General features: G+C 45.2%; 1 protein-coding gene across 2 annotated transcripts; it reads left to right on the top strand.

Annotated features, from left to right (window-relative positions):
- Positions 1-1,242: 1,242 nt before the first annotated feature.
- ZIC3 (Zic family member 3) lies at positions 1,243-15,321 on the top strand. Of its 2 annotated transcripts, none has more exons than XM_037821754.1 (4): positions 1,243-1,350; positions 4,136-5,368; positions 6,488-6,651; positions 14,783-15,321. In XM_037821754.1, the coding sequence occupies exons 1-4, from the start codon at positions 1,317-1,319 to the stop codon at positions 14,930-14,932; spliced, it is 1,581 nt and encodes a 526-aa protein (XP_037677682.1). In that variant the 5' UTR covers positions 1,243-1,316; the 3' UTR covers positions 14,933-15,321. The 2 variants fall into 2 exon arrangements, with proteins under 2 accessions (XP_037677682.1, XP_037677681.1); XM_037821753.1 differs by lacking the exon at positions 14,783-15,321 and adding an exon at positions 7,496-9,240.
- Positions 15,322-26,453: the final 11,132 nt, after the last annotated feature.

Here is a 26,453-nt window from a genome sequence, read left to right on the forward strand (position 1 = left end):
CAGAAGAAAAGACCGCAGTGTTTCCCTTGGACTTATAGAAAATTGCTAGGTCTCCGACTTAGTATAATTTCATGTCTGCCACAGAAAATGTGTTTAGAAAGAAATCCTGCACCATAGCACAATGTGCTGTGCATGTTTTTGTTTGTTTGTTTTAGGAGCCTGGGGCGAAGGGAAATGTGCTGTCGATTTCGGGCTCTGAGTTGTAAGGACAAGCCAGTCCTTCCCTATTGCCCCTCAGGACATTCTGGGTCCCTCCTGCACCTCCAAGATGGATCCTAAAAGTCGGACTCAAAAGCTTTGTCCGTTTGGAAATGATCAGTTTCTCCGATTTTATTTATGGCTTCAGATTTGGGCATAAAAATAAATCCTTTTCCTATTTACTACTTGAACTCAGTGTGAGGGAAAGGAACCCATTATATTTCCTATCCCTACAGACATGTAGATATTTAGACCAGACCACATACAACTGAGGAATGCATAAAAGAGATTTATTGGTTAATTTACACTGCCTAATATACATGTAAACCCCAGTAAGCCAAAGCTGCTGAGGGAGCCTCAGTTATAGCGTAAAATAAGAACCACGACCCCTGGATTCCAGTTGCCCTATTCTGCCCTGCCCAGACCTGTGATTCCTCTCTCCACCTGAAAGATGAAAAAGTAGAGCCCTGTGTTGCCTTGCCCCAAGATGTATGAAGGAAAAACTTTTCTCCTTTTCCTTTCCTCCTTTGGTCATCGCTCTGCTCTCACGCCAAGCTCCCGTAACCCCCGCTGTCCCCCGAAGTTGTTCCCAGAGCCTCTGCCCGAGTTGGGGGAGGGAAGGAAAACTGCAGGTCATCAGGAAAACTTCACTTTTTTCCCCCTATCAGGAATGGTTTCTTGGGGGGGGGGGGGGCTTTGTTTTCGTGTGGGCAATGCTGTATCTGCAAAGCTTTCGCTTTCTGTCTTGTTTCAAGGATCAGAGTTACCCCTCCCCCTAAAGGAAACCCCTACCCAAATCAGCCGAAATAGAATTCGAAATGCCCTGCTGCTGCCTCTGCCCTGCAGTTCACAAAGTCCACGGCCTCGTCCTCTTGGGCGCATCTGGGACCTCTCTGCCCTGCCGAGCGACGACACCCCTCAGAGCCACAAACTCTGGCTGGGTCAGGCTGCTTCGGGAAGGGCTCCACGGCTGGGGGTTTTGGCCTGGCAGAACTCGCCTGAGGTCGGCCCCCTAACAAGCATCCCCCCTCCCCAATTCTCGGTTGATGATCTAATTGAATTATGCCTTTTTGTTCCAGGGACTACAGAGCACGTGCTGGAGGCAATTGATTATCGGAATGTGGCCATATCAAAACGGGCACTGGGCACTAGGTAGGTCAGCGGCGGCAGCTTCCCCCTGCCCTGCGCTTGGGACCCCGCCCCAAGAAGGGGAGGCTTGGCTCGCACTGCCGCCCCCCTTCCACAGCCCCTCGCCCGGCGGCCCGCCCTGACTCCCAATCCCGCAAAAGCCCTGGGTTCTCGGGGTACCTGATGGGGCTCCCGGGAAACCCTCGCATTAGTGCTGGCCCCGACAGGGCTCGACAGCCACCCCTTTCCCACCCCAGAACCTCGGGAACTGCTCTCCCTGGGATGGGCGCCGCGAAGAAATCCAAACTTTCTCAAATTAACTGTGCGTCCACGGACAGTGGGGGTTTGGTAGAAGGAGAGGCGAGGTGGAGGGAAAAGAGGAAAGACAGGGGAAAGAGAAAAGAAACGGGAAAAAGGAAAAAAAAAAAAAAAAAAAAAAAAAGCAATCCTCCCTTGCTGTAAAATGACTCCAGGGAATTTATTTGCATGATTTAGGCATATTTGTTCTTCTCTGAAACCACCCCTCGCAAAGAAACTCTCTGCTGAGCAATGATGAAGCCATTCTCGCGGCGCCTATTTTCGGTAGACGCAATAATTTAAGGCAGCAGTGAACTCACCTTCCAACCTGGGGAGAGAGCTCTGGATGTGGAAGGAGAATTGGGGAAAGTTTGATGGGAGGGGTGATGATTATGGTAAGATGTGCTACCGGCAGAGTCCGTGCCCCCCCCCCCCATTAACTGGCAAAGAAAGAAGGTGAAACCTTGGCCAGGCAGTTTAGGAGAAAGGAAGTGAAAGGCTGCAGTTATAAAGCGCTGCTTGAGGCGGTCTGGTTTCTCCAAGCGCCTCTGAACTTGATCAGATGTTATGTTTCCTACTGAGAGATGGCGGCCAGGCTGTGAGACTGCCTCAAGGCGCCGACTTTGGGGCTCGTCCCTCTCGGGATGTGACAATTACAACCATCTTTCTTTCCGCCTTTTCTTTCCACTCTCACTCTCCCGCATTCTTTGCAAATGCCTTGGCAGGCAAAAAAAAAAAAAAAAAAAAAAAAAAAGAGTGGATTTATAGCCCTGTCTGAACCTGGTCATTGTGTTCAGAAAGATCTTACGCCAGGCGGGGGTGGGGTGGGGGATGGCTTCTTCCCACACACGACCCTAAAAAGTAAATCCTAAGGTGTAAGCAGTCCCTGAGGTCACTACATGTTTCTCTGGGTAGGGTGGAAGAGAGCAAAGCCTTGGCTGTTCAGAGGGAAAAAAATTCTACCTCACAGTCCCCATTACCGCTCCCCACTTTTGGGTTTGAAAATGTTGAGAATGCGAAGCTGTTTAGTCCTGTAGTTTGAAAGCCACACTGATCCTGTAGGCCAATGTGTTGTATGTGTGCTGTGGGCTGTGTAGTGTGTTTAGCGTGTGGTGTGAACGTTTCGTGTACACAGGCTTATTGTGTTTCGTGCCCGTTTAGTATTGTATGCGTGTATTTACTCTTTTTGAGCGTTTAGTTTGTTGTATGCCTGTGTTTACTGTGTTGTATTGAGTATGTTGTGTGTGCTTACGCTGTTGTGTTTAGTTGCGTGCACGTTTTGTGGGATGTGTTTGTATTTACTCCGTTGTTTGCTGTGTTGTGTCTGGCGTGTCGTGTGCGTGTGGGGGGCAGCGGTGAGAAGAGCCGCTAATCGCAAACTAAAGGGTCGTTACTTGGTCCGGATAGGAATAAGGGAGACTGGCTCTAATTGTAGTCGTTTTTCCTCGTTTGGGCCTCCGCCGGTCGGCAGCAGCTCGGGAAGCAGACGGCGAACTGGCCTGGCCTAGGTGTGGGGGCCATCGGGACCCGCAGTGGAGTGTGGGGATGATGCGGCGGTCGGGCCGGGTGGCGCCGAGTCACTGAGCTTGCCCCGCGACCGGCGCCCTGCGGCCGCCGAGACAGCAAGTTCTTGGGGTGGTGGGGCAGAAGGGCCCAAGCAGAGCTGGACGTCAAGCTCTGCGCCTATCCCGTCGGCGCGACGGTGGGAACGATCCTCGCGGGGCAGAGTTTCTTTGGCCAAAGCGGGTAAAGCGCGCGCGCGCACGAGGGGTGCTTGCCAGCCTGGGGCCAGGCTAAGGCCCGTGAGCGGCCTGGCTCCGCCCTGCTGCGCTCTGGCTCGGGCTAAGTCCCAGCTCCCCGCAGCCGCACTAGCTCTGCGGAGCGCACTCGCGGGCTCCCGGCCACCGCCCCCTCACCTGCCAGGCGCCCGGCCGCTGCCCAATCAGCGGCGGGCGCTCTGCCGCGGCTGCCATGTTTCCCGCTCTGCGCTGCCAATCAGAGTGGCACGGGCCAATGGGAGGCCAGGCCGGGGGTCAGGTGACCACAGGCCCGCTGGCTCCCCATTGGCGCGCACCGCTCGGCCTCCCGCTCGGTTTATGTGCTGAGAGTGAGTGATTGACTTTATCAGTCCAAGGACATTACTCTGGTGGCGAAGAGGCTGGGACTCGCACGGCGAGCGGCAAGGACAGAGCCTGCCTCCTCCTGCCCGTTGCCCGCCCGCCCGCCGCGAGCTGGTTCCGCCACCTGGAGCAGTCCAGCCGAGAGGCCGGTGCCCAGGGAGCCTCCTATCCCCGCGGTTCCGCGCTCTCGGGGAGAGGAGGGGTGCCCGGGACGGGATTGGCAAACTCCGCCCTCCACTTATTATTTTGCTTATTTTTCTTTGTGCGCGCCTGTTAGTTTGTTATACCAGATCTAGTCCCAGAGTCTTTTCTCCTCCCTTCTCTTCCCCCTCCTTTCCCCCTCCAACCCCCTCCTGCTCCTTCTTCCCCTCCTCCCTCCTCTTCCTCTGCAGGAGACTCGCACAGCGACGGAAAGTTGCAGCCCCTGGTTGCGCCTCGGGGGTCTCCCGGCAGTGTCCAACCGCTGCCACCTCGCTCCAACTACGGCATTTCGGAGATCTCTTCCTTCGCCCGCACCGTCGCCCACCTCGGTTGGATCGACCGCGCCCAGAACATCCCACCCATGACGATGCTCCTGGACGGAGGCCCGCAGTTCCCCGGGCTGGGAGTGGGCAGCTTCAGTGCGCCGCGCCACCACGAGATGCCCAACCGCGAGCCGGCGGGCATGGGGCTGAATCCCTTCGGGGACTCGTCCCACGCCGCTGCCGCCGCCGCTGCCGCCGCCGCTGCCTTCAAGCTGAGCCCGGCCGCGGCACACGATCTGTCTTCGGGCCAGAGCTCCGCGTTCACGCCTCAGGGTTCTGGCTACGCCAACGCCCTGGGTCACCATCACCACCACCATCACCACCACCACCACGCCGGCCAGGTGCCCAGCTACGGAGGCGCTACCTCCGCCGCCTTCAACTCCACGCGCGACTTTCTGTTTCGCCAGCGCAGCTCTGGGCTCGGCGAGGCGGCCTCGGGTGGTGGGCAGCACGGGCTCTTCTCCGGCTCGGCAAGCAGCCTGCACGCGCCAGCCGGCATCCCCGAGCCCCCAGGCTACCTGCTCTTCCCCGGGCTGCATGAGCAGGGCGCCGGGCACCCGTCGCCCGCGGGGCACGTGGACAATAACCAGGTCCATCTGGGGTTGCGTGGGGAGCTGTTCGGCCGTGCGGACCCGTACCGTCCGGTGGCCAGCCCGCGTACGGACCCCTACGCAGCCAGCGCGCAGTTCCCTAACTACAGCCCCATGAACATGAACATGGGCGTGAACGTGGCGGCCCACCATGGGCCCGGCGCCTTCTTCCGTTATATGCGGCAGCCCATCAAGCAGGAGCTGTCGTGCAAGTGGATCGACGAGGCTCAGCTGAGCCGGCCGAAGAAGAGCTGCGACCGGACCTTCAGCACCATGCACGAGTTGGTGACACATGTCACCATGGAGCATGTGGGGGGCCCAGAGCAGAACAACCACGTCTGCTACTGGGAGGAGTGCCCCCGCGAGGGCAAGTCCTTCAAGGCGAAGTACAAACTGGTCAACCACATCCGTGTGCACACGGGTGAGAAGCCCTTCCCATGTCCCTTCCCGGGCTGTGGGAAGATCTTTGCCCGCTCCGAGAACCTCAAGATCCACAAGAGGACTCACACAGGTGAGGGGGGAATGCAGGCGGGCGCGGGGTTCACGGTTGCTCCCCGTCAAGGACTTGCAGCGCGAGGGAGAAGGGGGTGGCGGCCAAGGAGAGGGGCGGCGCCCAGCCAAGGCGGTTCCAAAAAGAAGCGCTGTCTGAGCCCCTCCACCCCTAGTCCTCCCCGCCCCGCGGCGCTTTTGCCCATTTCTAACTTCCCGGGCAGACGGCTCTGCGGCCTCAGGAACTAATTGGGACCTTCTCGCTCACAGGAACAAACTGGCGCCACCTCTTTTTGTCTCCCTTTCTGGGTTACTATGAAGGGACTCCGAATGTGTTGAGAACACATTGCTTACAAGCGACTTAGCTCTCGGCACACATTCGAGGAAGGCAACCATAGAAATGCTAATGAAAACTAACTTTCGGTTACTTCCGCTCTTTTTTACACTTGATTGGCACATCTCCTAATTAAATGACTGATACTTTTGTCAAACTATTTTTATTTGGAGTTCCAGGTTCAATTCAGTCCTCCAGGAGGAAAGCTAAACTAGAAAAGGCACCACAGTTTCGTGGTTTGTTCAGAACATCTTGTAAAGCTGTCTGGAGCCCCTGGACTTATATAGTTTGCTCTATTCGAACGTTAAGTACGACGACCCAGGCTTTTAACACTGGGCTTAGCAAAACCGCCGCATTTTCAAGAGGCGAATTAAAAGGTACAAAGAAGGGGCTGAACGGGATTGTCCCGTCCTCGGCCCATTGTCCCGCCCGGGCTCTGTTACCTCGCCGAGGTGGCCGCAGAGAGTGGCCGCGCATTGGGAACCCTGAGCCGGGTGGAGTGGAACCGCAACTTGGGGGAAACTTCGGAGAGCCAAGAGCTTCCCTGTCCTGCGAGAACAAAGGGGCGGACAGGTTCTGGGCCGGCCCTGCCTCACTCCCGCCCCCGACCACCATTCCCCAATCCAGTAGGCTCAAACCGCGCTCTCCATTTTTCTCCAGGGAAAAAAGAGATGCCGCAGCCACCCCCCCAGTCGGCGCTCCCTCTCCCAGAAGACCAACGGGCGCGCTATCTCCCGCTGCTCGGCCCTGGGAAGCTCTCAGCCCTGACCGTGTTTTTTTCCCCTTTGCGTTTTTTGCCTTTCGCAGGTGAGAAACCTTTCAAATGTGAATTCGAAGGCTGTGACAGACGCTTTGCCAACAGCAGCGATCGCAAGAAGCACATGCATGTGCACACCTCGGACAAGCCCTATATCTGCAAAGTGTGCGACAAGTCCTATACGCACCCGAGCTCCCTGCGCAAACACATGAAGGTAATTACCTCTTTATTAGCGGTCGGTGGTTTATAAACACTCGGCCCGGGACCGGGCTGCGGAACGGAAGCACCCGCGCTGCCAACCCTCTATCCTCCACATTAAATCCGATTTGCTCCAGCGTTGACACCTTTTGAACCCATTTTCGGGACCCTGGGGGGCGCGGGCGAGTAGAGCAGAGTAAGAAGGGGGAGGGAACGGGGGTGGGGGCACAATCGATTGTTTACTGGGAAGCTCTAGCCGAGCTCGCCAGGGCTGAAGCCTTAGTGGCCGCCTCTTGCCGGCTCATCCCGCTGTGGGAACCGAGAGTGGCCGCCCCGAACCCGGGGGTGGATGGTTTATTTGCTCCTCTGCTGCTGATAAAACAATGGAGCTGAGGAGAGCGGCCTGATTCCTATACGTTGATTTGAAACTTACTGCCCAAGGCCCCTGTGCCACCCTTCTCTGTACCTGCTTTCTCAAGGCCAAACAGGCTTGGTGAAAGATGGGCCCGCAGTCTTTTATAGGGCCCCAAAGAATAACTGCTTACCGCTCTCCATCCGCGGAGAAAGCGTTTTTGAAGGGGCGTGAGTAAGACGGAGTGTTCTATTCCTTTTCCATAATGCCAGTCATAAGACTGAAACTGGTTTTTTGTTTGTTTTGTTTTTTTTGCGAACATCTCCGGGTTTCTAGACATCAATGATATGGAAATTAAATAAAACAAAGAAAAAAAGAAACACCAGCATTTCTCTTTTAAGTGGGTCACTGGGTGGTCTTGCTCTTACGGTGTTCAAATTCTGCTGTTTTTACTTGCACATTGCCAGTTGGAATTATATTCATTATAATATATACATGTTAATTTTAGGTTCATGAATCTCAAGGGTCAGATTCCTCCCCTGCTGCCAGTTCAGGCTATGAATCTTCCACTCCACCCGCTATAGCTTCTGCAAACAGTAAAGATACCACTAAAACCCCTTCTGCAGTTCAAACTAGCACCAGCCACAACCCTGGACTTCCTCCCAATTTTAACGAATGGTACGTCTGAGGACAAACACAAACACAAACCCTGTTAACCATAGAATGGACCAAATGCATTTTTAAAAGGAAACAGACCAATCAGATGGAAATGGAGTTTTAAGGCAAGCAGCCATACATAGGGCTACATCTTGTAATTGCAATTATCCAGGAAGTTTTTGGGCAAGATCCAAAAGTAACCATGCCCTTTTCTCAGGATTAGAAAATATGTTTTGGCATTTGAAGGATTTTTAAAAAAAATCTTTTCACTGCTTTTTCTTCCCCTTCTTCTGCTCTCCACCCACCCCATCCCTAAACTCCTTCAATTCATTTTAACACTTGTCCTGTTTCTTGAGAGGAAGTTAGAGGAGGCTTGGTGGTGGTGATGTTAAACCGAAGGAAATTCTTCTTCGCCTTAGTAGTGATTGTTCAAACTCTCACAGTCTTAAACCGTGCCAAAGTCCTGTTATGTCTTGAACTTTTCCTCAAAGCATTACACTTGTGAATGTATTTTTGTCTAATGGGGTCAAAACTGTTGTTCAGTATTTTTTCAGGCTGAGGATGTGATGTTACGTTACACAGATTGTGACTTTAGTATGCAGTTGCCTTTTGTAATAACTTTTTTTTGTAAATACATATCCATTGATGCCATATTTATCGTTTGTAATTTAATTGTTGCTACAAGTGCCGGGAACTGAACAATATTTATGGATAAATGTTTTCTAACATTATGTACAGCTTTTGATTATAACTGCTTTAGCATTAAAAATTTATTGTTTTGAAAGAACACAATTTACAATTTTTGAACCACTGACTCCTTTCTCTTGTTTGTAACAGCCTCCTACAAAGAGATGTGAGCAAATTAAATCTTGTTTGTTGGTATTTATAACTCAGATACCTTTTTTAATTGTTAAATTATTTTTCTATTGCAGTAGATTCCTTAACAGTGTCAGATTCCATGTGGGGAGACCCTTCTTTCTTTAACTCTAGCTCAGATGGTTGTTTAACTGCTAGTTTAGATGCATTTATCCTGAATTTTTGGCATGCAAATCAAATATTACTGATAATTCAGTTAGTGGCCATGACATCTCAGTCTTGTACTTCAAAGACTGAGAAGCTGGATTTAATCATCTCTGCCCTACTTATATAAACCTAAGGTAACCTAATGAATTTTATGTCCCTTAGTTTATTACCTTACATAAAAATGAACACTGTGGCAGGATGCATGTCTGTCTATATTATCTAGAAATCAACCATATATGTTTGTATCTATGACTTATGTACTCTAATCTGCCTATCAAATCTATCTAGCTATCTATATATTTTCAAAAGATAGCATATGCCTGGAGCAGTGGTGATGAGTAAGGCCAGTTGAGCAGTGCTTACCTATGGTTAAAAGTGCTTCTTAAAAGAACCATAGCCCATTTACAATTCTGGAAGGCAAAGGCTGATTTGTTTTGTGTATATAGTTCAATTCACAATTATCACAATTATTCATAGCATTTATATAGTGGTGTAATAACTGCAGCAGTTCTGAAATTATCCAATGGAAAGAAACATTTGCAAAATATGTATTTTTAAAGTTCGTGGTTTTTAGGCAAAGATGTTAAGAGCATTGTTTCCATTAAAATCAATGACAATGAAAAATGGTTGTTTGCTTTGTGATAAAATACTAACAATCCATTTAATCTTCAATGAAGCAATTCATTTCTACAAACAGCTCTTTTACAATGGTAATTTGAAAAAGAAACTGATAGATTACTATTTTGGGGGTTGAAGTGGGTAGAGTACTGAGACCTTTTTGTTTAATTTAGGGTGCTACTTAATAGTGAGCCCAAACTGCAGGAATAAGGAGCTTGTAAGTCAGCAAATAGAAAGGTGGAGATAAGGAATTGTATTAGAAATGTAATCAGTAGGGTTAAGTACCTCCTCTTGAAGGGGCAATGTTCTAGGTTTTCTGGTGACAGTCAATTTGGTATTATATACAATCATTTTCAATTCTAGAATTTTGTTTATTCTTTTTGAAGAAATAAAGTCTTGGCACATCTTATTTATGTTAGAACATACTTGTATTTGGTGCCTGATTTTTTTTTTTTCATGTTAACATAAATCAACCTTAAATTGAAATGCTCAGAGAACTTCTGATGGATGATTAAAAGAAACTTTGATTCCCTGGATACAGTTGAAGCGATCTATTATTTTTTAAAGTTATCTACTGATGTGTGTCAACAGACAATTAATTATTGGCTGTTTCTTATTACAAATTGCTTTGAAGGCAACTTTTTGGCTTGTAGAAAATATGGTCTTTTGCACTTTCTTCCACCAATAGCCAAGGCAAGGGCCTGAATGCTGAGAACAGGGATTTGGGATGACTACATGTGTGATGAGCAAGTAACCTGGTCAGCCTACCACTCCTACCCAACATTCCAATCTTGACCTTGACATTGAGGGTGCTCGATGAAATTTCTCTTGTGGGATTTTTCCTTCACTTCAAACCAGAGACCATTTTAAATGCTCAGCAGGTTTTCAGAAAGTGCATAATAAGATTGGTCCTAAATGTGTTCCAAAGTGAAGTCTGAATAGTTCTTTTTTCCCTGAAATATGCCTTGAGCTTCTACAGTTTACTCTCTTCTCCACAATTTCCTCCCGGCCCCCCAACCTAAGATAACCTTAAATGGGAGTAGACTGATGGGTTGGTGGCAAAATTATTCACTGTGAAACTTGCTCACCCTCCCTCCCAATTACATATCTCCTTAGGAGATATAAATAATTTGATCTTTCCTTAGTGGGCTTGAAATTATTCTACCATAAAATTTTACAGTAAAGCACTGTGAATATCCTAAGAGGGGAAGAAGAAGCTAATTGATAGCAAAGGTGATAACCAATGTTAATATAAAAGCTTTGTCCCTTTACATGATTACCTCGAATTTGAAGGTAGCATCATATTTCTCAAATAGTTTTATGCCCCCTGCGCATGTCATTTGTGGCAAAGAAAATATTCTGGTAGAAAACTTGTCACAGATTTTTTTACTTCTTACAATTTGGCTCTGGGAGTGCACATTTACATTCTTGAATTATTGGTTATATAGTTTCGAAAATAAACATCCCACCCCCCCCCCCAAAAAAAAAACCCGACAAAACAAAAAACTCTCACCCTTAAAGAACTGGATCAGCCAGAAACCATAATGTCGGCTCGCAAAGAACGAATGAAGAGGCTCTTGGTGATTTACCCTTTTGCTTTTTGCACCTGGTAAGACCTTTGTTAAAAAGTCCATATCCTTTTCAAAATGGGTGATTTCGCATAAGATTCTCACTGTTGGGTGGGGTAGAAGGAGATGTCCGCTTCCCAAGTTTTGGCCAAGCAGACAGAAGTCGAGCCTCCGAACAGCTCCGAAGGTTAAAGATCAGGGTCCAGCCTAAGCGGGGCAACTGGTCTTCGATACTGCGAAGGCTGGACACAAGGGCGAGCGGGGACTCCTGTTCACAAAGCCTCACTGAAAAGCTGATGTGTTTCGGGCTTTCTCGCCCCCCTCCCCGCCCCCTTACTCCCTTCTCACCGATTCGTGTTTCTGCGTCTAAGTCCCTGGCTTCTCCCCCCACTTCACCCTCGCCAAAAAAAGCGCCCCAAAACAAACAAACGAAAGGAGTCTTAAGAGCTTCTTTCCACTTAAGTTTCTGAAAGAATGGCCACCGACGTGCCCATTCCCTGCAGCTAGGCTAGTTTTCTCTCACAGACGTCCGGCCTTCGACGCCAGAGTCTTCGGTCGGGCTTTGGCCTAGGCGAGGCCAGAGGTCTGGGCCCCCATTCGGTGGTCCTTAAGGCCTTCGTCGGGGAACGCAGGATCCCCGTCTGCACACCAAGTTCTGCAACACCAGGTCGAGGGTCGGGCCTGGGGAGGGGACCTCATTTCCTAGGGCCAATTCTCTCGCCGTCTCGGCCCGCTGACCCTTTGACCTCCACCTACAGGGCCCTCTGTGGCCGTAGCCGGCGGTCCGCGGGCTCCGAGGACGCTGCGCCCCCATCGTCTCCCGGCCTCATTAGGCCGGCTGGGCTGTGTGTGAAGCAGGAGTCAGCCGCTGCCTAATCCGGACCTGGGGTCAATACGAGCCCAAACAATGGTGAGCTCCGAAGGCCACTGCGCAGCGCTGGCCGCAAACTTTGTGTTCAGTTCATTTTCTTAAGGCGTTGGGCCGCAGGCGGGGCGGGGGCTAAGTCTCAGCTTGAAGGCCGCTCCCGGCTCAGCAGCAAGCGGCCTCTCGCTGGACCCTCCGGTCCCCTTCGCAACGCCAGGGATTGGAGGGGGCGACGCGGCCCGGGGCTTGGTTGTTAGCCGCGCGGGACCCGAGGGCCGGCCCCAAGGGGGCTGCTCCCGCACCAGAAACAGACTTTGAAGTGGGTTTTTAGCGCGCACGTGTGAGAGCCGGGCCAGGGCCGAAGCTGGGATCCGCTGGGAGAAAAGAGGAGGCTCCGGCGGGGGCCCCAACCCGGCCCCGCTTCCCGTGGCTCCGGCCTTTTCAAGCCGCGACCCGGGGCCAGCGGGCCTCTCCCCAACCTCCCCACTTGCTTGTCCGCGCCGGCTCCATGCGCAGGCGCACACCCCGCAGCCGTCGAGTCGGGTTTTGCAGCGAGGGGGTGGGGGGTAGAGTTGAAAGCGGCTTAACAGCGCCGCAGCCTCTGCGAAGCAGGGAGGGAGGAAAGGAAGGGAGGAGGAGAGGGGCACAGGAAGGGGGGTTGCTTTTGGGGCGGCTCTCGAATCGCGAACATGGCGGCCGGATGCGAACCCCCGCAGAGTGCAGCAAAGCGCAGGCTGCAGGCTGCCGAACTGTTGTGTGGTTTAAACTCCCTTGTTATTCCTCAGCTCCGGGCGCCTCGCAGGAGAATGTAGGTCGTGGCAGCCGAACGCAAAATTGTTAAAAACCGAAACGAAGAAGTTCTTCCAGGGCGTTCAGCGCATGGGACGTTGGCGAACCCATCTCGGGGATTGGGGGTTCCCGGGGGACTTGGACATAATACATACCGGAGGCTTCCCCATCCTCCGGACCCTGCTTAAGTTTGCCCCTGGCTCTCATGGGTGTGGGGTGCCATTTTGATATATCGCGCCCAGATCGAGATTCCACAGCTCCTTCGAGTTCTTAAAAATGCCCAGAGTGACTACTGCGTTCTCTTCCTAGGACAATAGTGGGGCGTGTGAGGAGGGGAGCACGTAAGCACCATTTCCAAATAAAGTGTCTCGATTTGTCAACAGAGATGTGCCATTGCGAGTTCGAACCTTGCACGTTGCTCAGGCCCGGTTTTCTGCATATCTCATTTAAACGTGAGCTTATGAAAAATAGCACTGTTGGAGCTTTTGTTTGTGCTATAATAGCTGGTATTCTTACATTAAGGGAAAGAGGAAAAAGGGCAACGATCCCGAAAACTCATTCAGGTCCTGCTTAACTGCATTATGCTAGCGTGTGAAAGAACCCCTGGTAGCTCTCGAACTCAAACTCATATTTTCTCAGCAGAAAAATGGCTGGGGCTTCACCTTCAGATGTCTCTTCGTGAGAAAATACATGTGGAAAAAGAAAAAATGTAGCTTTTGACCCCGACTCCTCTAGGAAAATAAGCCACACGAGGTGTTTTAGGTTGCGTCTTTGTGAATGTCCACAGCCTTCAGCGGCAGACATTTGGGCTCCCGAAGATGCGGGGCAGCCTCGTGGGCCACCTTGGGAAGGGCCCCAGATGGGTGGGCAGGTCATTAGTATGGTCGACCAAGATCTGGGGGGAAATCTGCAAAACAGTGCCTTTATCTGCAGAGAACAATTGATGGGGTTGTCTTTCCTCCTTTTCAGTGCACCAAGAAGATGGCTTTGGAACAAGAGTTTGGAATATGCATTTAAGTTGTAGTGTTTTGCATTGGAACCCCCTGGCAATTAAAATAAGCATGCCCTGTAGTATTTTCTGTCTTTTTCTTATGTGTGATTCCTGCAAATCAAAGGGGCTGGAGCCTCTTTGGCAGTTTGGGAACTTGTTTTGAAATTGCCACCAAACAGATCTTTTTCTTTCTTTCTCACATTTTCCCTTTCCTTTGGGTGAAATTTCCTTCCCGGGCTCAACCACGCCCCGCCCCCGCCCCCCCCCCACCAGTGGAAGAAGCGTATTGACATCTTTGAGAGAGCAAATGAAGTAGATGGTGCTTGCTGTATACTTCATTTTTCCATGCTGTAGTTTGAACCCTGAGGGTTGAGCTTTTTCTTAGTTAAATCTCTTGGTACCAATAGTGTGGAAAAAGAAAAATTCATTAACTTTAAAAAGCTTTGGCCAATGGTTAGGCAGTTAGGGAGTTGTCTCTTTAAGAACTACAGAGCTCAGATTGTCTCTCCATTGATTTTAAACCAAGCTAAAGATGCACTCACTGGTCAACAGTCTTCACTGGATGCCTGCGGTGTTCTTTGGGTCATTTGATATGTTAAAACTTTGGTCGATTTTCGTAGGAGCTATGTGAATGGAATTTCTACAAAATCAGGCAAATGACAAATTGGTAAAACTCTCATATTTGAATGCAGGCTCTAAAGTGCACTGCTCTTCCCAGTAAGATTTGGTTTCTATCAAACTTCAAATTTACAATGTGAAAAACACTAAATTTTGCAGGAAGCATTTAAAAGACGGTGGTGGGTGGTGGTGGTGGTGGTGGTGGTGTTCAGAGTGCTTGAACTAATGTTAACTTTTAACACAGGAACAAAGCGTCTTTGAATAACATTAGAGAAACTCCTGTTTCAAAACTGTTAAAACTAAATAAAATGTCTTTCTTAAAAAACATCTAACAAACTAAATGGTTTTCTATATTTTTAATCTGATGATTAATCTGGTTACTAATCCCACGAATAGAGAGAAATGTGTGTTTTATAGTAATTGTAAAAATATCCTTCACCATATAGTAACTTTATAACATTTGATCTCCAATAGGGTGTATGTGTTGTCAGACGTGTATTATTAAAATGCAAACTACGTAAAGGCCATTTGAAGTTGATTTCATCGTGTTTTGTTATAAACTAGTACTTAGAACAGCATATCCATATAATATGTTATGAAAAATTTCTAAGAGTAAATGTGGCCTGTTTTGACCTATCTGCAGTTCACTTTTTGTTTTCTTGCCAGTGTTGTCCTGCTTGGTATCGGGGACAGTCTCTAATTCCTGACGAAGAACTTGATACTGACGTTGGTATGCAGCAGCCAGCCCTCCATAACACTACCTATCCTAAATGCAGGGTTAATACCGAACCTACTGTGCAAGAAATGGTTTACTGATGAGGTTTCAAAGAAAACTACATCAATTTGGATGTCTGTTACCTTGAAGTGATCATTTTAAGAGTAGTAGCTTCTTCCCTAGGTATAAAAAGACTATTTTCTTCTTTTGGCGTATTTCATTCTGTGTTGAGCAATCATTTGTGAAATGAAAAGGCAGAAAAGCTACACCCCTCTCCAATTTAGGATTTATAAATGGGAGGATGGAAGGAAAGACTGGCCTAATTCATAACCCAGTAGGTATTATCTCATGCATTGTGTTGACCTTGTTGAAAGTCTTTTTCAAATATCTACATTCCACATGTAGTACTGAAGTGTTTAAAACTAAAAAAAACATGAATGCTTGTTTTGTTAATTTCATGTGCTTTTGTTCAAAAAGCAATATTTGGAATCCCTACGATTGTGGTATGGCTTAAATAAATAAAACCATTTAAATTATTTTTGTGATTTTTTTTTTCAATTATACTGACAGCTTTAGCCCCTAAATATCTTTGATTAATCTGTTGAATTGGGACAATTTATATTCTATTCACATTTTTCATTGTACAGCTGGATTTTCACTGAGCAATAAACTTGGAAATAACCCACTGAACAAATTCAAGCAACTATTTTGAGCTCATCTTATTTTCCTGGAAAGGCTTAGGGCCAGGTGCTGAGGAGATCAGGAGAAGAATGAGAGTCAAGGATTGATCTTGAGGTGATTAGAAAGAAGGAATGGAAACAGGAGTATGCAGAAAAGGAGCATTTGAACACCACTATTTGAGTGAGAAAGAGGAAAGGACAAAGCTGAAGACAACCTCCATGGTGAAAATGGGACCTCTGTGCCATCTGGAGAGGGGACACTGCAGCATACGCATTACCTATATATTATTCAGAAGTGATCCCTGGTGCAGACAACTTGACAACCATTGATCAGAACACTTTTAGAATCATGGAGTATAGGTGTTATTAAAACACAAGTTGTCATTAATTAACTGTAGCATTCCAGAAGATGAAGACACTTCAGAGAAATTCTTCGAACTCCAGATACTTGATTTCTCATTTTAAATTTAACATCTGTAATCTAAAATGTAATCGGTGAATGGCCATCATTCTATTTTTTTTTTTTTTGGCATGATTATGCTATGATGAGAGATTGTAAAATTGCAGCTTGATAGAGTGTATTGCTATGGATTCTTTAGCTCCAGTTTTATAAAAAATTCTGGTAAGTAGAGTGATGATATTGTAATTTTTAAGTAGAGGGTAAAACTCTCATCTCTTTTTGATTTTTATTGTTCATTTACATCGACAGTAGGAGAATGGGCCCATCAAGGAATACTATGATTCTTTGGTTCTCAGCTCTCTAACACTTGACATTTTTATATCTCCCCCACAATGGTGTTGGTAGAATTTTTTGTGTTTTGCTTTTGTTTTTAAGGACAAGAGCTGTGTTTTTCAGATAGGCAGTGGAGGATTATAATGGGATTGTTTTAAAAAAGCCTTTGGAAAGGTAAGCTACAAAGTTGTGCATGAGCCACCTGCACTGTGATAATAATACCTCCTAGGGTTGTTCCAAGAATTAAACAAGAAAATGTCCATAAAGAGTCTGGCACAGAGTAGTCCCTAAACAAATATTAATTCCCTACTCTTCACCCTGCAGGTAGTTATTGTTTTGTTCCTTTTGTGTAGTTTCCTACTTTTAATATTATGAAATCTTTTACTAAAAACATATACTGGTTTATATTGGAGTACAAATTAATACAGTTTTCTGAAAAGAGATGGAGACTTAGAGCACATAAGAAATACTGCATTTCATAAGCATAATCACTAGATCAGGCATGTAGGTTTATGAACATAGCTATGAATATTTAAACACATAAAATTAAAATGTTTTTAAATGCTTGTTTGTTATCTTCCAATGAATACACTTATTCTTAGATAAAAATAAGTTGTGTACTTAAAATCTGTAAATATGGTAATTTAATAGTTTACTTTTAATTTGATAAAATTTTTACTTGTCAACAGCTTGATTCTTAAATTATATCAAAATTCAATGACAGTTTTATAATGTGAAAATTGTGTTTCACATGTAACAAAAAGATTAACTCTTATGGTGTCTTAAATTATTCAGTTTTCCCTTACTAAATTTATGTTAGTATTATGTGGGTGTGACTATAGAGTAATGAGTGATTTTCTTGCGTGGCTTGGAAGGTAGATCTGAAAGCAAGCTCTGGAAGTAATTCCCAAAGATTCCCAATTCACCAACATGTTTTGACCAATGTCAGCATCCTTAGAATAAGTTTATGGACTCACAGGATGATGGCTTCATTTAGGATAAAAAAAACAAAACAAACTACAGCTACCAGTCTTATTACTTTACAACCATGCTTTCGGTTTTATTGTGTTTTGAAAGGATGCCCTGATTATTTTATGCTAATAAAATTGAGTCTTGACTGAACAACAGTGTAGAAATGCTCTACTACAGCATCATGAAATTAATTTTTTTTTCTCAATTGTAGGCCTATTTATGCAGTAAAACAAAACAAAAACATGAACACAGTAAGCTCTTCGCAGTGAGCTGCCAGAGTGTGAAGTGTTTCTTTCCCTCCCACTGATTTTGGGGACTTGGGGCTTCCCAGAGAGGCTGTGCTACTGAATGATAATTGCTTTTGTACAGAAGCCTGGGGAACTTTTCATTATTCCTTTCTTCACTGGCTTATCACCTTTGTCTATCTCTCTCTTCCTGACCCTTGCATATTTACCCTGCCCTGTTGGGGGTGGGGGTGGGGTGAGCCCTGTAAAACTTATCCTGGGTCTTGGTTATGACCGACTAAGAACAAAGTTATATTAGACATTCAATTTCAAAACCAATATCTCTCTCGCTTGTGCAGTGCTGTAGGGCCACCCATGGCCAGATTGTCCTACAGGTGAGATGATTCCAGAATCCGAAGGGTCAAGTCAATCAGCAGTTTTTCCCCATTGAACAGGAGGCAGGAGAACACCCTCTTAGAGTCTTTGGGAACTGTTCCTGCTCCCAAAAGGCAAAACTGGTTGCCTTTTATTGTACTTCCCTTAGAAAAAAAAGTCATTTGTTTTTAAATATCAGATCATCAGACACTTCATTGGTGAAATGAGGAAAACATTATTGCCAACAATTCCCTGTTTAATATGTCCCAGAGCAACAGCAGGAGTCTATTTGGAGGACATATAAGTAAATATATTTTAACATCTTGATATAAATCCAATGCACAGAAATGGATTTCAAATAATTCACTAATATTACCCAGCCAGAACTGACATGGAAAAGCTACATTCATATTTTTGCAGCTAATCACCAACAGTGTATGTAATTGGTTGGCTAGCTAATATTATTCCTCTGAGACCTCACTATCTTTACAAAAAATATTTTGCTAGGGTATCCACTGAGATGTGACATCTTATTGGCTGTAGTGATAACCCAAAACAGAAGGTATTTTGTTAACTTCTGACCACTGACATATTAAATGAAGACGCTCAGTTGAGCAACATCAGTGATTTCAATTGACTCATCAATCCCCAGTATCTAGCAGCCATCATGTTTCACTTTGCTAACAAGCTGATATCCCACATCTGACGCCAACAACTCTGGTCCTTCAAACATGACTTGTTTGGTAAAGAAATCTTTTCAAAATCATTATACACTTCAGCATTTATCTTTCCTTCTAGCACACCCATTTGCACATCTGTTCCATCACGTGTCTGTTCCTTGATCATTTCTGAGCCTTCCATGATTTTTGTGCCTGATTTACTGGTATCTCAGAGATGTGAAATGAAGCTTCTTCCATTGAACGTCGTTTTGCTGCTGAACACTGAAACGCACAATTTTTATGTCCAAGTCCCTAGATTTAATCTTGTCAATGTGACTGCAGGGAAGCATTCTCACAAGGCTTTCTGATAAGAAGACAATTTGTGGAAGAAATTGAGTTGGGGGGGTTCTAATTTGGGAAAAACATTAAGGACATTTTTTTGTTCTCTGCTGAGAGTACTTAAAACTTCACGCTACTTTTACAGGGTCGAAAAGCTTCAGAGATTTAAGGCATGTCTCAGGACCGCTGAAATGAAAAATCACAATGGTACAACTGATTAAAAATATATGCAATTCATTCTTTAGTGAGCCCTGCTTAATTGCATAATTTGCTTATATGCATAAATGAGGAAGTCTTAATCTCTGGTTTGCATGTGTCTGGATTGCGTGCATCTGGCTCTATTAGATTCCATGTAATTGTATATTGACTAATTGTGTAATACAGCTATTTTGAACACTGAATTTAAAATCCAAGTGCTGCTATTAACAGGGTAATCAGTTTGGATAAGTGAATAGTTGGAATATAGTATTTGAAAATCAGAATGCAGGATAATAACCACTTCTCTATTTTAAAAGCAAAAAAAAAAAAGTCTAGAAACACTTTTGAATTCAGAAATAAACCAGCATGGTTTTCTATTGGGTAAATATTAAATCAGAAACTCAATGTGAAATTTTGATATACAGTAATAATTTTATCAAATTTTCTACATATTTTTCTTTTTAGGTGTTATAAATTGAGCATCCACATACAGTATAAACATGTTAATTAAAATGAAATCATTTTTAAAAGGTAATTGTGATTGTGCATTTGTTTTTAATTTGCATATATTTCTTTGAATGTATATGGCCTTGGGCATTTTTCTTTTCTTTCTTTTTTTTTTTGGTCATGGTGCGGGGAGGGTTGATCCAGTAGCCTGCACTAATTGAAACTTATTCGGTGCATATATGGTGGTTAATAAGGGATCCCTGGCTTGTGTGTGTTAGATTACAAGTATGTGTTTACAGTAGTCTGCTGTTCAAAACTAAGGCTCTTGTGGAATTAAGAGAGCATTCTTTAGCTAAAACAGATGATAAAAACCATTTCTTCAGTGTTAGAAAATATTACAATTTTACAATTGCTGTGCTAAGTGTAAATTGACTGACTCAAATATTTAATTGACTGACTCAAATATTTATGTCTGAATTTTAAATGTATTGTCTAGATTGAAAGAAGTGGGGGCCCTCATTGATCCTCAAGTTGAGCTTTGGTCTCAAACTTATGTTGTGTTTAGGCCCTTTTTTATTTTTCTGATGTCATCGGCTTTTCCCTCTCTTAAAGGGTTCAATTCAGGACACAATCTGAGGAGCATTCCAGGAACTCCTCTAGTTTACGCTTTGAAGAATGTTCTAAGACAAGGCTTTCCCTACATTCCTCCTTGGTTTTATTAGACATTCTAAAACCCAGAGGATGGCTATATCTAATTGAAGCCAAAAACTTCAGTCATTCCAGAAAACATTCAATATTACTCGTGAAGTTATTATGTAAGTGTAACCTTCTTGATTCAGTAAATCATCAGTGATCTGGCATTGTGCACAAACTGTGTTTATACAGACAAAATGAAGTGGAGAGTTGGGAAATTATGTAGATAGCTGGCTGTTACCATAAAACGTGAGTTTTGCAACCTATGTGTTAAGCTTGGTACAATGTAAACCAAAAAATGAGAGTTGAATAAATGAATGAATAACTCAAAGTTTGTATTCATGAAATCTGTGTAACTTAATTGCCATTTTTTGCTTATTTAGATATTTCACAAGATTATAGTGGTTATGGGGCAGCCAGATATGTGGTCTGTGGGTCACCTGTCTCAAAATTTCTTGAACCCAGCTCAAATAAACAAAATCAAACTTCTCAGTGGCAGAGCCTTGTAATCTGCTTTTTAAACAAGTGTTCCAGGTGAATCTGATATATACATAAAATGAAAGTTTTAGAACCACTGTTTTATAGAGTATGACTAAAATCAAAACTCTTCAGACTCTACTACCAAGTTATCCACTTGTTCACAAGTGGTCTTTTAACCACTCAATATATCAAAATGGCCTGTCAATTAATAAACTCCAAAATGACTTTTATTTGTGGCAAAACTTCTTCTCTCCCAGTGTGTGGACAATTGTCTTAATTCTCACTACTTCATTTTGCCAAGGTAAAACTGCCATCCATTCAGAAACACATAGATATAGATCTGAAGAAAAATTGCTATCTATAAGCAGGAGGTAGATTCCCCAGCATGTGTTTGCTTGATTTAATATTCAACTTAAGTGCAAAACTGGGACCTTTTTGTATTTCTGACCATTTCCCCTGTTCATTATGCCAAAAGTCCTCCTTCAGGCTTCTCAGCTTTCTGTGTCAATGATCATGACATATTAAAAATGGTAACATTATACTGTGCTCTCTTAAGAATTTCTAGCATTTCCTGAATCGAAAATGCTTTATCTATAATGAGTAAGAACAGTATTTTTCTCACCTTCCCTATACTTCTATTAGGCAGAATTTATAAAAGCATTAGTCGAGAGGAAAAGCCAACTCTAAAGTTAACTTGCCCCATTATGGGTGTTAAAGGATTGTTTCTCCATTATATTAAAAAAAAATACCTGTTTGAATGCAACAAGCAGAGATCTTTAGTTCATCTGCATATTCTAAGCCACAGAGTGCTCTCTGTTGAGGTCTTTTCAATATAGGCAGTTCTAACTAACTAATAATGAGCTATGTTCCAAAATTTCCTTAAATTTTTGGTTATTTTAAACCCAGAATTTACTTCTTCATAGAATCAGTGGTAGTTAGGGACCCTGGATTACCGCACAAAAAAAGGTTTCTATTTTTCTTTCTTTGTTTTTTATTCTTCGTCTATTTTAACTTTAACTCACAATGTGGTTGGATGATGGTAGCATAATGGAAAAGTGTTTGGCAACCCAATTCCAGATGCCAAAAGCACACTTTTGCTCTCCCCTTCCCTAGCCTCTCAGCCAAAATGGGGCAGTAGCAGTGGAGGTAGGATAAAAAGAGACCACCTCCCTCTTCTTCTGTATCACCCTCTTGCACCATATCCTTGTGTCCCGGCCCGCGGGACGATCAACGGAGGCTCCGAGTCCTGTGAGGGAGGAATGGTATGGGACAAGAGACACGAGGAATGACAGCAAGACAGGTTTCTGATCAAGCTGCAAAACTTTATTGAAGAGGCAGAGCATATATACTCTAGGAGAAGGGGAAGTGGCTAGCAAGGGCTCGTGGCGGTCTAGGATTGGTGGCTGCTGTTGCTAGGGCGGATGGCAGATGTAGGGTTAGCATTTTTGGCGCGAACTAGCACTTTTGGCGCGAACTACTTCCGTAAAGAAGGCTGAGGGTAACTTAAGCTATTGTTGTATCAGCCCTGGCGGCCATGTTGCACATCTCCGGCATAGCTGAAGGTGGACTTCATGCATGCTACCTTAATCGCCCTCTACATCTCCTCCCTTTGTTTTTCAAAAGGATGGAGGAAGAATGCTGATCGAGCATTCTTTTGGCATTAACCTGCTGGGGGAAGTAGAGGCCTCATTCCCCAAGTTGTTTGTGGCTTCTGTTTTTCTGGGGAGGGGAATTTGTGCAGAGCTAACCCCTATGCAAATGAGGCATACTTCTCAAGGAGCTCGAAAATGGCCTTTAATTGTTTTGACCCTCCTTTGCAGTGCTTTGCCTCGCACCCAGCGGTACCAATCATAGCATAAGCTAGAAGCATACTTTCGAGTTATATTGTGCTCCCGTAGGAGGGGGCTTTCTTACCCGAAAGGGTGGGTAGCAGGCAGATTTTCTGGATCCACACCTTGGTCAGCGAGGTGAAGCCGGTGATAATGCACTTGAATAGGCTTGCCTAGGGCAGAATCAACTTGGTCCTTAACTAGCTGTATTATTCTTTTTATGGCCCAAGGTGCAAAAGATATTATAAGGAGTATGGTTATAAAGGGGCCTAATATAGGGAGGAGGTAAGGGAGAATTCCGTTGAGCCCCCAGGAGGTACCTCCTTGGGTTTCTCGCTCACGTTTGCGGTTTTCAATTCCCTCCCTAAGTTTGGTCATGGAATCTTTAACTATGCCAGAATGGTCAGCGTAAAAGCAACATTCTTCACCTAGTGCAGCACAAAGCCCTCCCTGCTTAAGGAAAAGCAGATCCAAACCTCTCCTGTTTTGGAGAACAACCTCCGATAGGGACGTAAGGGATTTTTCAAGATGGGTGATGGAGGTTTCAATGCGGGCTAAATCTTCGTCTATAGCAGCTCCTAGGTGGGAGAAGCCTTGGCGTTGGAGGATGATAGAGGCGGTTCCGGTGCCTAGGCCAGCAACACCTATAAGTTGGGCCTTTTTTGGTTGCCGGCTGCACGTAGGTTGGGCGTGTTCTGGGCAGGCTACAGCAAAGTTGGCGACGTGCTGGAAGAGAAAAAAGGAGAGAAATTTTTTCTCAGGGAGGGGTTTGTTCCCTGGAAAGGTTATTGTCAAAGGGAAGGGGGGATTTTGGGGCTTGTTTTGACAGTGGAGGATTAACATGTCTAATTAGTCTTTCTGGAAGCCAGCGAGGACCCTCTTTTTCTTGGTCATATATGCAAGCAGAACCTCGTCCCCAGATGATAACGGGGTCAGGTCCATTCCATTTTGATGTTGAGGGGTCACGCCACATAACAGTGGCTTGTTGCATCTGTGTTTTGGGATGCCAATGTCTGTCGGCTGCAGATTGTCTTTCATCGTCCAGAGTTAGGAAGTTAAGAACAAAAAGAGCATGATGTGAAAGGTCTCGGGGACGTTGTTTTGTGAGGTTGAGAGTGCTTTCGGCTAAGCGGCACAGAGCATTTTTTAAGGTGCGATGTGCTCGCTCTACTATTCCCTGTCCTTGGGGATTATAAAGTATTCCCGTAATGTGCTTAATTTGCAATTGCTGACAAAAGGTTTGAAAATTTTTGCCAGTATATCCAGGCCCATTGTCTGTTTTAATGAGTTTAGGCTGGCCTAAAATGGTGAAACAATGCAGCAAGTGAGAAATAACATGTTTTGAAGCTTCTCCTGTTTGCAAACTAGCTTGAATAAATCCACTATACGTGTCAATGCAAACATGAATATATTTGAGTTGCCCAAAGCTGGCAAAGTGGGTGACATCCATTTGCCAGATTTCATTTGGGATAAGCCCTTTTGGGTTAACTCCCAAATGAGGGACTGGTAGTTGGGTTACACAGTTTTTGCAGGCTTTAACAACTTCCCTTGCTTGTTCCCTTGTAATATTGAATTTTAAGCGGAGGGTGTTTGCATTTAGGTGGTGTTGGGCATGGGCTTGGGAAGCTAAGGTTAGGGAATTAGAAAGATTGGGACATATTAATTGGGTGGCAGCATCTGCTAGCGCATTGCCTTCCGCTAGAGGGCCTGGCAGGTTCTGATGGGCACGGAGGTGTCCTATGAAGAAAGGGAGCTGTCGTTTGAGAATTAATTTTTGTAGCTTTGAGAATAAGGGGACTGCATTGGTGGACGGTTTGATAAATGGAGTTGTTTCTAATAGCGGTATGGACTGAGCTATATATGCACTATCCGTGTATAAATTAAAAGGTTGGTTTTGAAGGTGGGAAAAAACCTGTAAGACTGCATAGAGCTCGACAAGTTGAGCTGAAGTATAGGGAGAGTGCACGGAAAATGCTTGACCCTGGATGACGTATGCTGCGGTCCCATTTGCTGAACCATCAGTAAAGACTAAGGTAGCAGAGTCTATGGGTTTTGCTTTAGTGATTTTTGGGAAGGTGAATTGATGGATTTTGGCGAACTGAATTAATGGATCGCTTGGGTAATGATTATTAATATTGCCTAGGAGTGAAGAGCATGCGATAGCCCATTCGTCGTCGGTTTGAAAAAGCCAATGGATTTGATCTTGGGTGTACGGGACGATAAGGGAATCAGGGTCTTTTCCAAACAATTGGCGACTAGTTTGTCGGCCTTTAGTTATGAGGGCAGCTATAAGAGAAATATACGGTGAGAGCACCTTTGTTGGAGTAGCTGGGAGATGAACCCAGAGTAGTGGGTGGCCTCGCCCGTTTGGTTGTTTTAAATTGGATTGCCAGAATACGCCTGTAGGCGTGTGGGTTGTAGCAAGAATTATAAAAATTAAGGGTTGGTGGTAATTTATTTGATAGCAAGTTTGATTTTGGATAGCTTGGTTTACGATGGTAAGTGCCTGCATTGCCTCTGGAGTTACGCTTCGGGGAGAGGAGGGGTTTGCGTCTCCTTTTAAGATATTATTGAGTGGCAGAAGAGCTTCAGTGGGTAGCTTTAGGTAGGGGCGAAGCCATTGAATGTCCCCTAAAAGTTTTTGGAAGTCATTTAACGTTAGTAGATGGGAGGTTCGCAGTTGAATGCGGGGTGTTAAAACTTGCTGGTGCCAAAGCTCGAACCCTAGATAAGAAAAGGGGTCTGAAGTTTGTACTTTGTTAGGGGCTATTTGAAGACCTTTTGCTGTTAAATTTTTAAGAAGGTCTTGAAAACAAGAATGTAGGTTGGACATGTCCTGACTCGCTAACAGGATATCATCCATGTAATGGAGAATGTAGATCTGTGGCCATAGTTGTCTGACAGGGTTAACGGCGTCAGCAACAAATTTTTGGCATAAAGTCGGACTATTGGCCATGCCCTGTGGCAAGACTTTCCATGGAAATCGGGGCATAGGGCCTTGAAAATTGATTTGAGGAACACTAAAGGCAAAATGTTGCCTGTCTTCTGGGTGAAGAGGTATGGAGAAAAAACAATCTTTTAAATCTATGACTATTTTATGAAAATTAATAGGGATAGCAACTGGTGAAGGGAGGCCAGGTTGCAGTGCTCCCATGGGCAACAATGCTTTGTTTACAGCTCGTAAATCTTGCAAAAGTCTCCATTTGCCTGATTTCTTTTTTTTTTTTTTTTAATCATCATTTTATTGAGATATATTCACATACCACGCAGTCATACAAAACAAATTGTACTTTCGATTGTTTACAGTACCATTACATAGTTGTACATTCATCACCTAAATCAATCCCTGACACCTTCATTAGCACACACACAAAAATAACAAGAATAATAATTAGAGTGAAAAAGAGCAATTGAAGTAAAAAAGAACACTAGGTACCTTTGTCTGTTTGTTTGCTTCCCCTACTTTTCTACACATCCATCCATAAACTAGACAAAGTGGAGTTTGGTCCTTATGGCATTCCCAATCCCACTGTCACCCCTCATAAGCTACATTTTTATACAACTGTCTTCGAGATTCATGGGTTCTGGGTTGTAGTTTAATAGTTTCAGGTATCCACCACCAGCTACCCCAATTCTTTAGAACCTAAAAAAGGTTGTCTAAAGTGTGCGTAAGAGTGCCCACCAGAGTGATCTCTCGGCTCGTTTTGGAATCTCTCTGCCACTGAAGCTTATTTCATTTCCTTTCACATCCCCCTTTTGGTCAAGAAGATGTTCTCCATCCCACGATGCCTGGTCTACATTCCTCCCCGGGAGTCATATTCCACGTTGCCAGGGAGATTCACTTCCCTGGGTGTCTGATCCCACGTAGGGGGGAGGGCAGTGATTTCACCTTTCAAGTTGGCTTAGCCAGAGAGAGAGGGCCACATCTGAGCAACAAAGAGGCATTCAGGAGGAGACTCTTAGGCACAAATACAGGGAGGCCTAGCCTCTCCT

Source organism: Choloepus didactylus, chromosome X (assembly GCF_015220235.1).
Source record: "Choloepus didactylus isolate mChoDid1 chromosome X, mChoDid1.pri, whole genome shotgun sequence".
Classification (NCBI taxonomy): Eukaryota; Metazoa; Chordata; class Mammalia; order Pilosa; family Megalonychidae; genus Choloepus; species Choloepus didactylus.